At 43.3% G+C, this 13,108-nt stretch overlaps 1 protein-coding gene across 1 annotated transcript in view; it reads right to left on the bottom strand.

Annotated features, from left to right (window-relative positions):
• Positions 1 to 13,108, bottom strand: part of KALRN (kalirin RhoGEF kinase) — a 730,922-nt gene that overhangs the window by 475,488 nt on the left and 242,326 nt on the right. The window contains exon 3 of the mRNA XM_065413425.1: positions 12,214 to 12,328. Coding sequence (XP_065269497.1) covers positions 12,214 to 12,328 — 115 coding nt within the window. The remainder of the gene's footprint in view (positions 1 to 12,213; positions 12,329 to 13,108) is intronic.

The raw sequence follows: 13,108 nt of genomic DNA, 5'->3' as shown, positions 1-13,108 counted from the left end.
TCCATATTGCTGGCATCTGGATCTTTATAAATATTATGGAGCCACAAATTTGAATGTAAAAAAATATACACAAGGCACACAAGCAACAGCTTTAAATCAAAACTAGTAGGGAAAAAGCATATAGAGGACTGTGCTGAAAATTATGCTGCAGAGACTCACACACAAGATCCACTGAGGAAGGGGAAAATGGAAATTCTGTATACAGGTCTGTCGCATCTTAGGCGCATTTAACATGTGCGATTTCAGCGTTACGCGGTTGGCAAAATCAACAAAAAACAAAAACAAAAAGAGAAAAATAACAATTTAAATACTGTTTCTGTAGTGCGGGCGATTCCACCCGCCATTACACTCAATGTAATTTTGACTATACGTGATTTTCGCTTTAGGCGCTGACTGCGGAACGTAACCCCAGCGTAAGATGAGACAGACCTGTAATTCTTATAACTCGTATTGGTGCCTACTGCTTAGCTAAATTGTATTGACATCGGATCCCCTTGCTGCTGAACCTGGCCAATAACAGCAGGAAATATACAGTTTTTTTTCTATGCTACTAACATCTGATTTCTTGTTTTCTCCCCCGCCCCCCCACACCTCACTTCCTTCTTCCAAGCAGCAACTGTCAGTACAATTGACAGGCAGAAGCATTTAGCACAAAGAGCCAAATGCTGATCCAATCAAAGGATCAGGTACTTGAATTGAGGTCAAAAAAGAAGAGCAAGGCCATGCAGCCCTAAGTCAGACAGCTCATGGGGCATGATCATATTTGGCTCCCTTCCTGAGACCTCCCAGATGCTTCAAGCTATAACTGATCCTCTCCTCTTCCAGTACCTGACAATGACTTACTATCAGTGTCTGTCTCATTCAATCATAGCAGCTGCATTAAATGGTCTTACAAGTGCATCTGAAAGCCTCAATGCACCCTACAAAGAGAAGACAATACCACCTACAGGTAAGGTATGTGAAAAACTCTATCAATATGTGCTTTGCATTCAGAAAATTAAAACAAAAACTCCCACACATTTGCTACTTTCAGCAACCTTTCAATTCACTCATCTCTATGGTTGAAAAGAAAGTTCACATTGTCATTTTGTTGATTCCTTCATATTTTTAGAAATCCAGGGTGACTGTTGAACTCTAGGTCACCAGTTAGACGAGGTCAGTAGTGGCTACTAGTTGTTATCCCCCGAAAGATGTTATGTTGCACTAAGTGAACTTAACTGGTGATCTCAGTCCCCCATCACTATTTATTGCTATCAGTTGTTTGTATGATGGTTTTGTCTAGAGACTCAATCTTGCAAGGCCCTGTGGAAACGTAAGGTGAGAATTCCTGTTCTGAAGAACTTATGGCCTAAACAGAGACAACAGATGAAAGGTAGGACACCAGAAGTAATTTTAACCCCATTTTACAGATGGGGAACTGAGGCACAAAGGAGTGCCCACAGTCACAAAGGAGCCAGAAGTGAACCCAGATTTCTTGAATGCCAGTTCAGTGCTTTAACCACAAGACCATTCTCCCTGGGTACAATTGATACTAGCTGGCATCTTTTGTTAGGCTCAAGATAGAATCCAAGGAATAGAAATACATGGAAACAATTACCCCTAGAAGTGTGTATCTAGCTACTGTTTATATTGATATTTCACCAGTCACAGAAGCATCAAGGGGCTGAACATAATATGAGAACATAATTTTTTAAAAGTGGCCTCTGTTCTCCCCTTTCTGGGGCTGATGGCTTTTCTTCATTTCTCTGTTCTTGGAGGTGGTAAAGAAGCTTGTGCTGACAACACCCAGGCTGTACCTGCCCCATAGATGAATAGATGCCATCACCTTCCAGGCTCTCAGTCTCATCAATACTACATTCATATAAATGGCCAGATTCACAGAGGGAGGAAACTGGAATAGCCCCATTTATTTCAATGGAGCTGTACCAGTGGAGGATCTGGACTAAAAAAGTGTAAAAAGAAAATAAGGATTGGAAGATGGTGTAGAAAAATCATTCAGTTAACTTTTCTGCTTTGTACAGAACCCAAGAAAGCAACAGACTATTGAACAGTCAGAGAATAGCCATATTTAAAAAACACAAAACTGTTCATTGCCAAGGGCACTCATAACTCAGTTCACTCTGTAACTCTGAGAAAGTGGCTGCAAAGCAAAATACTATACAGAGGGATATATTAGATGAGAGTCTCTAGAGTGGAATCCAATTGTGGGTATATGAATCTTCTCAGTTACTACCTTAAGGATGTTTATTCCAGGCCCTATATTAACAATATAACAGGCTTGTATAGTCTCACTTAGGGGAGCAATTTGCAAATCAGGGCAAAACTGAGCCCACACGTATATTGCCCCTTCACTATATAGTTTCATCTACCAGTATAATGTTTGTTTTCCCGAATATTTTAAGGTACTTCCATCACTATCCCTTTCATCTGTACATTTTACTATTTTTTAGAATTATAGAAGGGAGAATCAGGCTCCTGCTATGAGGAGAGCCAGTAACAGAAGGCATTGCTAAAATCCTGAGGCTATGAAGGATTTAAAAAATTATTGAGATTTAAAAATTATTGAATCTTTTCCCTGAGGGGAGAGAGAGAAGCCCCATGGTCCTAAAGGGAAGCAGCATATTTATGGCTCTAAGGGGAAAGCATATGCAATGGCTGAGTAGAGCAAGACCATGCACTGTACTTAATGGGGACATATCTGAGTTTCATCTTTTGTTTGTTGGGAAGATCTGGGTTTATGAAATGGAACTCTGGCTGGCTGCCACTGGTGTCTCCCCTAGCAAGTAAGAGAACAGTCAGCTCTGTAACTACAGCCTGAACACACAACCTGGTAAAGGGTAATGATCTGGACACTACAGGGTAGAACTGAGACTAGAAAAGGGCAAAACAATAAAACCAAAAGGCATCAGGACCAGGTCCTAGTGCCCACTTTTCTGCTCTGAAAAGTCACTACATTAAAAGGTCACCTTCTTATTCAGCAGAATTTTTCCCTGGATATATAGTCACATCCACTGACATTAATGATTATTAATGAATAAAGCAAGATCCAATTCCTTTTCAGCCCTGGGAAAAGAGGCACAGCTCTAAGAAAGTGAGCTGAATTCTCTTCTGGCTTGTGAATCCTTATTGTTAACTAAGTTCCACTTGCAGGGCCACCAGCGCAACATCAGAGTCTTTAAATTATACACCCATTTATAACTGAGCAACCAGTTTGAAGATAAGGGTGTCACTGAGGGGAGAACTTAGCCTCCAGAATCTTTATTGCTGGAGATGTTGCACAAGTGAGAAAGAACCCAGTATGACTTTAAAATGCATGTCTGCATGGCTGGCAGAAAGACATCTGCCTTATAAAATGAGAAAAACTGCTATGGAAATCATTGAGACACAATAAACGTGGGACTCCATGACAACATTTTTGACCAAGCTGCTTTATGAGACTACCACACTTCAGATGTCGATTCACACAGGTGCAGGGCTCTGTGTGCCTGGATCTGATTACAGGTTCAGATTCTAAATTTGATTAGATGTTGACTTTTGTACAGGGTGTTGAAAAGCATGTAAGAAACATATGGATAGTTTGGAGAAGTAGGGTGATAGACCCAAAAAAATCTTAATTCTCTAATGGCATAAACGAGAGCAAACTAATGTGTAATAAAATGGAAATGCTGGAAAAATCAGATATGTGAAATGAACAGCAGAACTCCAGGTCTTCTAAAATGTTGTAAACAATATTTTTTGGATATAAATAGAAACCTTTTATCTATTCAGCCAGTGTAAAATATTTTCTCAGTACTCATAGAAAGCTGATTTAAATAAAGGATCAATTCTTGAAATAACCAAAAGTTTTTTTCTGACTCCTTGATCACACATTGCTGACATTTACAAAAATGTACTCTGAGGATTAACAGATTATTAAATAAAACAGGCCAGTTTTCTTGTTTTTGTCTGATCTTAATGTTATTTCAGCCTTATTTGCCCCTTTTTTATTCCACACAACACATCCACCAAATGGATGTGGGGAGTTCCTGCTAGACCAAATACAATGCATTTTCTAACCACTTAGGAAAGAGTGCTGCACACAGCCCCAGGTTATTGTGCCACTTATCAGTCCTTAGAAGGAAAAGGCTAGCTGAAGTGTGTAATTCACAGTACATTACACATGAAGCACTGTATTATACTATTTGTGTTATTCATTACAAAACCAATCTGAAAACACTTGCATTGCAATCCAACTGGAAGCTGAAGCAGAACTGACTCTTCAGCAACAAACAGATCTAGGACCAAATCCTACAAAGCTTTCTGAACCCTCAAATCTCATTGAAGTCAATGGGAAAAGAGGACATTCAGGACTTTGCAGAAGGCATTCAGCACCGTATAGGATCAGGCTGCTAAATTGTTCAAGGTAACAACAATAGTCAAAATTGGAGGTGGTCTTGAAATTTATGTGAAATGTCCTGCATCATCATTAGGTTTGGACTAACTCTCAAAGGCTTCTGTGCCCTGAAAATGACTGAAAACCCTGATGAAGCTTTTTATAATTATTTTTAAAAACATAGCAGCTTTTAGTGCTGATGAAAAGTGCCAAATTCCCAGCCTTGGAGACTTTCTGTATGCTCTCTGTACAGTATCAATCGAGGCAACACAAGCTTTCCCTGTACAATCCCACCAACATGCCACAATCCTGTTCTGAAAAGGTCATCTTCATAGCTGGAAGGAGATGAGGGATTGGAGTGGGTGGGTGAGAATCTGTGACCTGTGTTGTGCAGGAGGTCAGACTAGATGACCATAATGGTCCCTTCTGACCTTAAAGTCTATGATTCTGGAAGGCTCACATCTAGTAAGCAGGTAAGTGGAAAGCTTGATCTCCATGGCCGTTTGAGTCAATGACCTCTAATTGAGACCGCCAACTAAGGTGCCACTTAATACAAAATGATGTGGTCAGTGTCCAAGTATGTGAACCCTAGGAACTGAAATGAGCCCAGCAACTAATTTCACAGAGACCACCAAATGGGCATTAGGGGGGAGGGATAGCTCAGTGGTTTGAGCATTGGCCTGCTAAACCCAGCATTGTGAATTCAATCCTTGAGGGGGCCATTTAGGGATCTGGGGCAAAAACAAAAAACAACAACAAGAAAAAACCTGTCAGGGACAGTACTGGGTCCTGCTCGTGAAGGCAGGGGACTGGATTCAATGACCTTTCAAGGTCCCTTCCAGCTCTATGAGATAGGTATTTATTTATTAGATAGTAATAAATCCCAATAACTATGCCAATCTAGGCTGGGTCTGAAGGGGCTACCAGGAGGAATAAAAGACTCTTTAAACCATTACCAGTCCCTTCAATTATCCACCCCAAATGAGCCTTCTGCATATGAAATACACAATTTAAAAAAAATCAAATTACATTTAAAGAAAATACCAAAGCTCCATTAGCTTCATTAGTTTCACTTCATTTATTAATGTGCTCTTTTTATGCAAGTGTACTGCAGAATAATTATCTGACATATGGCACCAGATATTTAGTTACTAAAATTAGTACGAAATGCCCTGTGTTATTTTTAAAATATGTGGGTATTTTTGTAGCCTCCAAAAACAACTCTAAAGCTTCTTTTGTGTTAGGATCATGTAACAGAAAATAGAGCTGCAGCATTTAATCCCTATCAATCAACAAAATGAGTTTCACTAGTCCTGGCCAGAAAACCTAATATACACAGTACCATAGGTCATCAATGAAAAGCTTGAAATTAATCCGGAGTTGTGGTACACATTGCTACATTTTGCCAGGCTGTGTATCATACTTTTAATTATTAACAAATCCCCAAACCTTGAAATAAATTTTAAAAGGCAGTTAAATAGTTGCACTGATTCTAGTGCCTGTAAAATGGCTCAGAAAGGCATCTCCAACAAGCTCTTCAAACATATAGACCTGTCCCTTGAAAACATTGTTCTGCTGATAGGAGTCCTGGATGTCCCCCAGAATGGGGAAATATTTGAGCAGGTTTTTAAAAGAGGACAAATAAAAATACACTTCTTTAAAATACTGGTCTCCAAGGTGTTTTAGGTTTCCCCTGCTGCAGAGACTAAAGAAGTTTGCAGATTTTGGCTCCAAGACAGGTTAATGTGTTCAGCAGGAAGACCAGCTATAGCTGAGAAAGAATATTTCCTTCATCATATCAGACCAAGATACAAAGATCTGCGAACAGTCAGAAAGCTCAAGCTAATAATATGCTGTCCCCTTTTGATCCTCCTACAGCCTACACAAGACTTAATTCTCGATTCTAAAGGGCTTGCAATAGCAAAGATTGGCCTGCTGATGATTTCATATATACACGTGTAAATCAAGACTACCACCACTGAAATCAATCGAGCTCCACCAGATTAAAACCTGCATAAGTGAGATCAGAATAATGCTCCATATAAGGAGTATAGGAAAACAGCATAGCTGAACTTCTCTGATCCTAAACCCCTTGTCATCAGAGATAAGGTCATGCTTCTCAAGTTTTAGACATCGTGACCCAATCCTCAGCTTGTGTAAATCAGAGTAGCTCCATTGAGTTCATGGGAGCTATTCTGATTTCCAGCAGTGGAGATCTGGCCCCACATATCAAGAAAACACAAGTACACCTGCAAAATAATCAGAAAAGGCTAGCACTAATAGGAGCAGATTAAGAGTGGGCAGATACTCACTGTGAATAAAGGTGCCGTATATATTCAATCATAAGCCGGTTGGTTTATAAGCCGACCCCCCCCCAGATGGAGAAGTAAAAATGGAAAATGTTTATTACCCATTCATAAGCTGACCCTATAATTCAGGGGTTGGCAAACTTTGGCTCCCGGGCCATGAGGATAAGACGCTGTCAGGCCAAGATGGTTTGTTTACCTTGAGCGTCCGCAGGCACGGAGGTAAACCTAAGTAAACAAAGTGTCCCGGCGGGCCAGCTGCTTACCCTGATGGGCCGGGACAGCAACTGGTGGGGAAATTTTTTTGGGGGGGGGAGAAGCTGGGGGTCAGGGGAGTAACCCCTCTGACCACCCCTCACATTTCCTCACCCCTAGCCTGGGACCCACCACACTCTCCCCATCCCATCCCTTCCCACCTTATCTGGGAAGGGCCAGGGGAGGATGTCTCTGGCCTGGCTGGAGCTGCTCCGGCAGGCTGGGCATCACGGCCGCAGCCTGCTCCGGTGGGCCAGACCGGGCGGCACGGCCACAGCATGTTCCAGCAGGCTGGGCAGCACGGCAGCCGGGTGCTCAGGCACCCAGGCGGCGCAGCCACAGCCTGCTCTAGGGGGCGGGGGCCGAGCGGCACGGCTGCAGCCTGTCAGCCCCGGAGCTGCAGCTGCTTCGGAGGCTGGGGGGAGAGCCGCGTGGCCAGAAGCGGAGAGACTCTGGCCCCGCCTCTTCCCTTCTGGCTCTGCTGCATCTCCTTGCTCCCTCTGTTGGGGGAAGGGGCTGTGTCCCACCTCTCCCTCTCTATACCCGTTCATAAGCCGACCCCCTTCTCTGGTGCTTCCCTTTTTTACTAAAAAAAATTCAGCTTATGAATGATTATATACGGTAATACGTTACTCCACGAATAGCCCTACTGATTTCAATGGAACTACTTGAGAAGTAAGGTGCTACTCAATATGAGTAAGAGAGTCAGAGTCTGGCATCAAATTTCTAACACATTGTTATTTCTCCTTTCTCTCTCTCCCCTCCCCCCCCCCAAAACAAACAAACAAACAAACAAAAAACCTTGTATTGACACTACAGGATCAGGCCTTAGGGGAACACATCATCTTCTAGGAATGTGCCTTTTATCCCCATATGTCACCTAATTGGAATTTTAGAATTTTTGGACATAAACTATGATCCCAGTTCTGCAGCCTTTAATCCCATGAAATAGTCTTTACTCATGCCAGCAGCCCCATTGAATTCAAGTACTTCAATGAGTTAGGGAGTCAGGACCAGGCCTTAGCTGTTTAATAGTATTTCCTATTCTGCTACATCTCCAAGAGATACTGCTGTCAGTTAAACAGCTAATGAGTTGTCATTCTATTAAAACAAATGGAACAACAGAAACCCGAATCAGAAACTTGGAATGCTATCTTAGGGCAGAGACTTACTTCACCCTAACTTATATGTCATCACCAATCTTCTCCCTGCACACAGCTCATGGTAACATACCATCACAGCCCTCTCCATTAAGATATGAAACCAGGTGACAGATCAATGTGGATGGTAATCTCTCTCTCTCGAGCTGTAGGAAGTGGGAATAGAGAGAGGATTGTTATACTGATGTCAGTATGATTAATTATAGTCCTTTTTGCCGAGGAAGATTTTCTAGTTCTTCCACCAAGGCTGACACACCCCCACCTCCTCAGCAACAGCAATATTAGAATTCCTTCTCCTGACATGCTATCCAGAATCCATACTCATGTAATTTGGTAGGTCATTGACACATTGGTTAATTATAGCAGGGTTAAGTTAAATACACTATGAATGACTATGCACTGGGAGCTGATGATATGGAATCAAACTGTTATTTTGACACAATCATCAAAAAATAAATACCTTTGAGTGGCTATCCCTAGTGAAAATGATTGTTAATAAAAGATTAGGAAAGAAGTAGACTGATACAATTTAAAACTAGAATAGATTGTGCAGTCCTGTCCATCTAGGTGCTTTCATAGTCTCCATCACCGTGGTACATAAGCGCCTGCCCAAGTATTTAAAAACAAAACAATAATGATCTCTCCCATCCCTTCCCCTTCACAATCTATAGGAAAAATAACTTAGGAATGGGGGGTGGAATATGTGTATGTCTATTTATATACCTCATTGGGGGAAGACAAAAGGAAGGGATAAGATTTGCATTTAGTTTTGAATGTGATTAAGCTTGTGGTCATTCCTAACTCTTGCAGGAGTGAGTTTTATAATTTAGGTCCAGCTCCTATAAAACTTTTGTCCTCCTCTCAGAAGCCTTCTCCTGTTGGTTACTAGTTTCATGGTGAGAGGTCACACGGCACATGCAGAGGCTCTCTCTTCTATAACTAACTATGGCCAACCCCAGGGAGGGCTTTGAAGTTTAGGACAGAGGCCTTGAATTGGACTCTATTCAATAGGGCACCAGAGGAGAGGAGAGCTGGGCTAGGTAGTGTGTTCACAATGATTCATGTTGCTAAGCAGCCAGACTGCTGTATTTTGTGCTAGCTGGAGCTTTTTCAATTTCTTCATTCCTAGTTAACAAGCTAGGCAATATCAAACCTCAAAGAGTGCACATAGCTGAAACAACCAAGAGAGAGGCAACCTAAACAAGCATCCAGATACTTCTCTATTGATTTACTTGTATAAGAGGGCAAACCCAGGGCACATATCTTGGGTACTTCTGCTACAACTACAAGGGAAAAGCTACAGATAAAGACTAAGCATGCTAAAAGGCCATTTTAACTGTGCAATTGTTGGCAACATTGATCTCAAGAAAAGGAGGCAATGCCATATCTTCATAGCCATGACTCATGCAAGAAATGATAACATCTAAGAGAGCAGTTTTATTACTACTATATCTGGAGGGCAATTGCAAAGCAATCTGACATTTATTCGCACTGGTTGACCTACTGCCCTCTCAACCCCTAGCATATCCATAATCTTCTATACAATATGGTCACAAATTGAGCTGGCTGGAGAGAGATCAAGCAGTGTGTAAATAAAAGGCTTGACGAGTTTAACAAAAAAAACCCACCCACACAACAAAAGAAGCCCTGCCAGATGCCATATGAAATTTTGTCATCAGACAGGAAATTAAAATCACATGCTGCAGTGTATGTGGCACACAGAGGCATGTCTGCCCCTGTAACTATCTGCACCTGACTGTGGTCATCTCAGAAAGATCCCCAAACACTTAGGTATTTGGAGCTTGGGATGTAGTCTCATAACTTTGGGCACTGATTGGGATAATGTGTAAATCTTTGTGTATTATTCAAATACCCTTATCTCTTGATTGTCATGGAAATGACACCTCTTCCCTCCTAGCATTATTTTTGTAGTAATATAAACTGTATTCTGTGAGCAAGAACTTGACTTTGGGAAAGGTGGCATTCCTGGCTAGCACAAAGTGACTATGATGGCTCTAGGCCAACCCCCTCAACCTTCCTCTGAGCATGGGTTTGTCAAGGCATTCCAGGGGGAGGTGAGTGGCAAGGGCATCCTGCCCTTCAGTAATCCCTGGCTGATGTAATGGCTCATAAGAGACTGTTACCAGCTGGCATACTTTAGAGGAGGCCTGATGAATAGGGTGAAGAGAGCAGGAGGTGGCATATAGTTTTGCACCCCTTCTGAGGGATGTGGGCATGGCTTTAGCACTTGTAAGGAGTAAGTCCTATAAATGGGTGGTACCATCTCGTTAACATTGCTAAGGGAAGCATCAAAGGCCAGCAGTTACCTGTTCCAAAATGTTCCTCTGTAGACAATCTGTGGGACAGGTGACAGTCACCAGGGCCGGCTCTGGCTTTTTTGCCGCCCCAGGCAAAAAAGCCTCCGGCCACCCGCCCCGCCCCGCGGGGGGGGGGGGGGGGGGAGGAGGGCGGCCAGAGCCCCGGGGGGAGGGCGGCGAGCCCCGGTGGGGGCTCCGCTCTCCCCCCGGCAGCCGGGGGGAGGGCGCCGGGGGGGAGGGCAGCCGGAGCCCTGGGAGGAGGGCGGCGAGCCCCGGCGGGGGCTCGGCTCTCCCCCCGGCGGCCGGGGGGAGGGCGCCGGGGGGGAGGGCGGCCAGAGCGCCGGGGGGAGGGCGGCGAGCCCGGCCGTGGCCCCGCTCTCCCCGGCGGCTGGAGCGCCGTGCCGCCCCCCTCCAGGTGCCGCCCCAAGCACAAGCTTGGTGGGCTGGTGCCTGGAGCCGGCCCTGACAGTCACTGAAATGCACTAGGGATGGCAATTTGGGGTCTGTGAGAAAAACCCAGAATGCTAACTCTGTTTATAGTCCAAGCCAGAGCTCCAAGAGCAAGGTGGGCTGGAACATGACTCTCCCCTCAGTGTTGATGGATTACTGGTAAATGTAGTTCCCTGACAGTCAGTGGTAGCTTGGAGTTGGGATGAATCGTGGTGGGAGAGAAGTGGCATCTTTCTCCCAGATGAGAAAGAGACTTTGGTGGTTTCTCCTAGAAGGAGGGCCAGATAACTCACACAGGACTTTTTACTTCGGAAAAAGGATAGTGAAGCAGAGCGTCTATGCTAGGAGAAGCCAGGGTTTGAGAAAGGACTGGGAATCAGGCCCTTTGGAGAGGGACTGTATTAATTTCCAAATGACAGGGGGAGGCAAGAGTGTTATCACTCCCAGTAGATGTGCTTCCACCTTCAGAGGTACCTGAATCTTTGGGGATGGGGGAAGTTTGGGCTCTTATTTTAATCACCATCCTGAGAAAGTAAACTAAACCCTCCTCCAGATATGCAGATCTGGGTTTCTAACCTGCCAAGACACCAAAACAAGACTAGATTCAGTGCAGGGTTTATGCCTGCCTACACTGGAAACTTCACCGAGGAACAAGGCTGCAGAGACACTAAATGGCTGCAAGTTCCCCTATTCTGGGTGGAGGGGATATAAGGAGTTAGAACACCCTGAAAAATTGGGGGAACTGGCCAAAGAGAGGGCATAGTCAATATTTGAGACTTGACAGCAGGTTCAGTACCTTCCATCAGCAGAACCTGCTGGTGGAAATTAGGCAGCGCTTGGGAGTGCAAACTCCCCAGCAGAAACCTCAAGGATGTACTGCCACAGAAATATTGCCTACCCTGCACTGAGTGAATCCCTTCCTTCCTGTACAGGGAATTATACCTTCCTGAACCAGCTTTCCTGAAGCTGGCAATGAAGGTATTAAAAAGCAATGCCAGACAATGGCTCCCTCAAGCCTGCTAAAGAGAAATCCACACACAAGCCTCCAAGCAGCTAATCAAAGCACTTTCGCCCTTTTAACTCGTCTAGAACAACCTAAAAGAAATGACAGAAACAGGAATTGTTGCCGTCAGTTCAGTGCAAGCAAGATGCTAAAGGCCCAGCTTTACTAGCACCATCTCTAATCTCTCATTCTCTTGCATCACATCTCACTGGATGAAAGCAATTGGAAGGGGGAAACGTGTGTTCTAAGCACTAAAAGGTTAATACTTGGAAATCAGCAACTGCAAAGAACAAATTCCCCCACCCACTCATCCACCCCCAGCTTTGAAGTGTTTTCTTTTGAGCTTTACCTTGGCACACTGGCCAAATAAGTCACAAGTTTCCGAAGGTCTTCCTGCCTTATTCTATCGTGATTGCTGCGTGCTGGAAAGGTCAGGATGGGACCACCTCGTTTATCACGGCCACCTGCAGAAAATAAAGGATTGTTAGAAAATCAGGCAGGAAACACATGTCAAAAAAAGTATGTGCACTGAATTGATAAACTTAAATTACTGTATGTTCAAGACCCCTTATTCATTTGTAGATTTCAGACTCACTTAATTGAGCAAGACTTTCTCACATCCGCTGGAGTGCCAAGGAAAGGGAAAAAATGCAAGAAAACTTGTTACTGATGTTTCTTTTTACCTTAACTTAATCCCATCAAAGCTTCTAATATAACAGTTAATACAACCAGCCGATGCTAACAAAATCCTATCATCAGCGAGAGTTTTAAATGTGACAAAACGCGAAGAGCTGAAATCTTTTTCAGTGTTACCCAATCTGCATTGCTTCTTTGGTCCCTAAGGAAAATTTATGTAGTAGGACATTTTAATGTATCTAGCAATTGCTTACAAACTCAAAGTTTAATTAAAATCTGGTGTTTGGCTCCTAGGGCTTCTCATTTGTAGAACGCATTTAACAATTGGCATGAGAATGTTGAGGTTTTTTATGTAGTTTCATTGCCCCTTGAAAAAAATCCAGGAGAGCTGCCAATGTCTGGTACCAAATATCTCACAGAAATTCTTAAAATACATTGTCATTAAAATGCTACTGAATGACTCTAGCCTGAATCACAGAATCATACGCATTAGAGATGAATACAAACTGTTGGAACATCTTTTATTCTCTTCTGTTAATAAAGTCTGGAAACTGAAACTTGTTTCCTTACCCAACATTTTGCTCTCTTTCTTCATTTGCTATTGTAGA

This window comes from Emys orbicularis, chromosome 11 (assembly GCF_028017835.1).
Source record: "Emys orbicularis isolate rEmyOrb1 chromosome 11, rEmyOrb1.hap1, whole genome shotgun sequence".
Taxonomy (NCBI): domain Eukaryota; kingdom Metazoa; phylum Chordata; order Testudines; family Emydidae; genus Emys; species Emys orbicularis.
The sequence above is the reverse complement of the archived record's forward strand: the minus strand, read 5'-3'. Positions and strand labels throughout refer to the sequence as shown.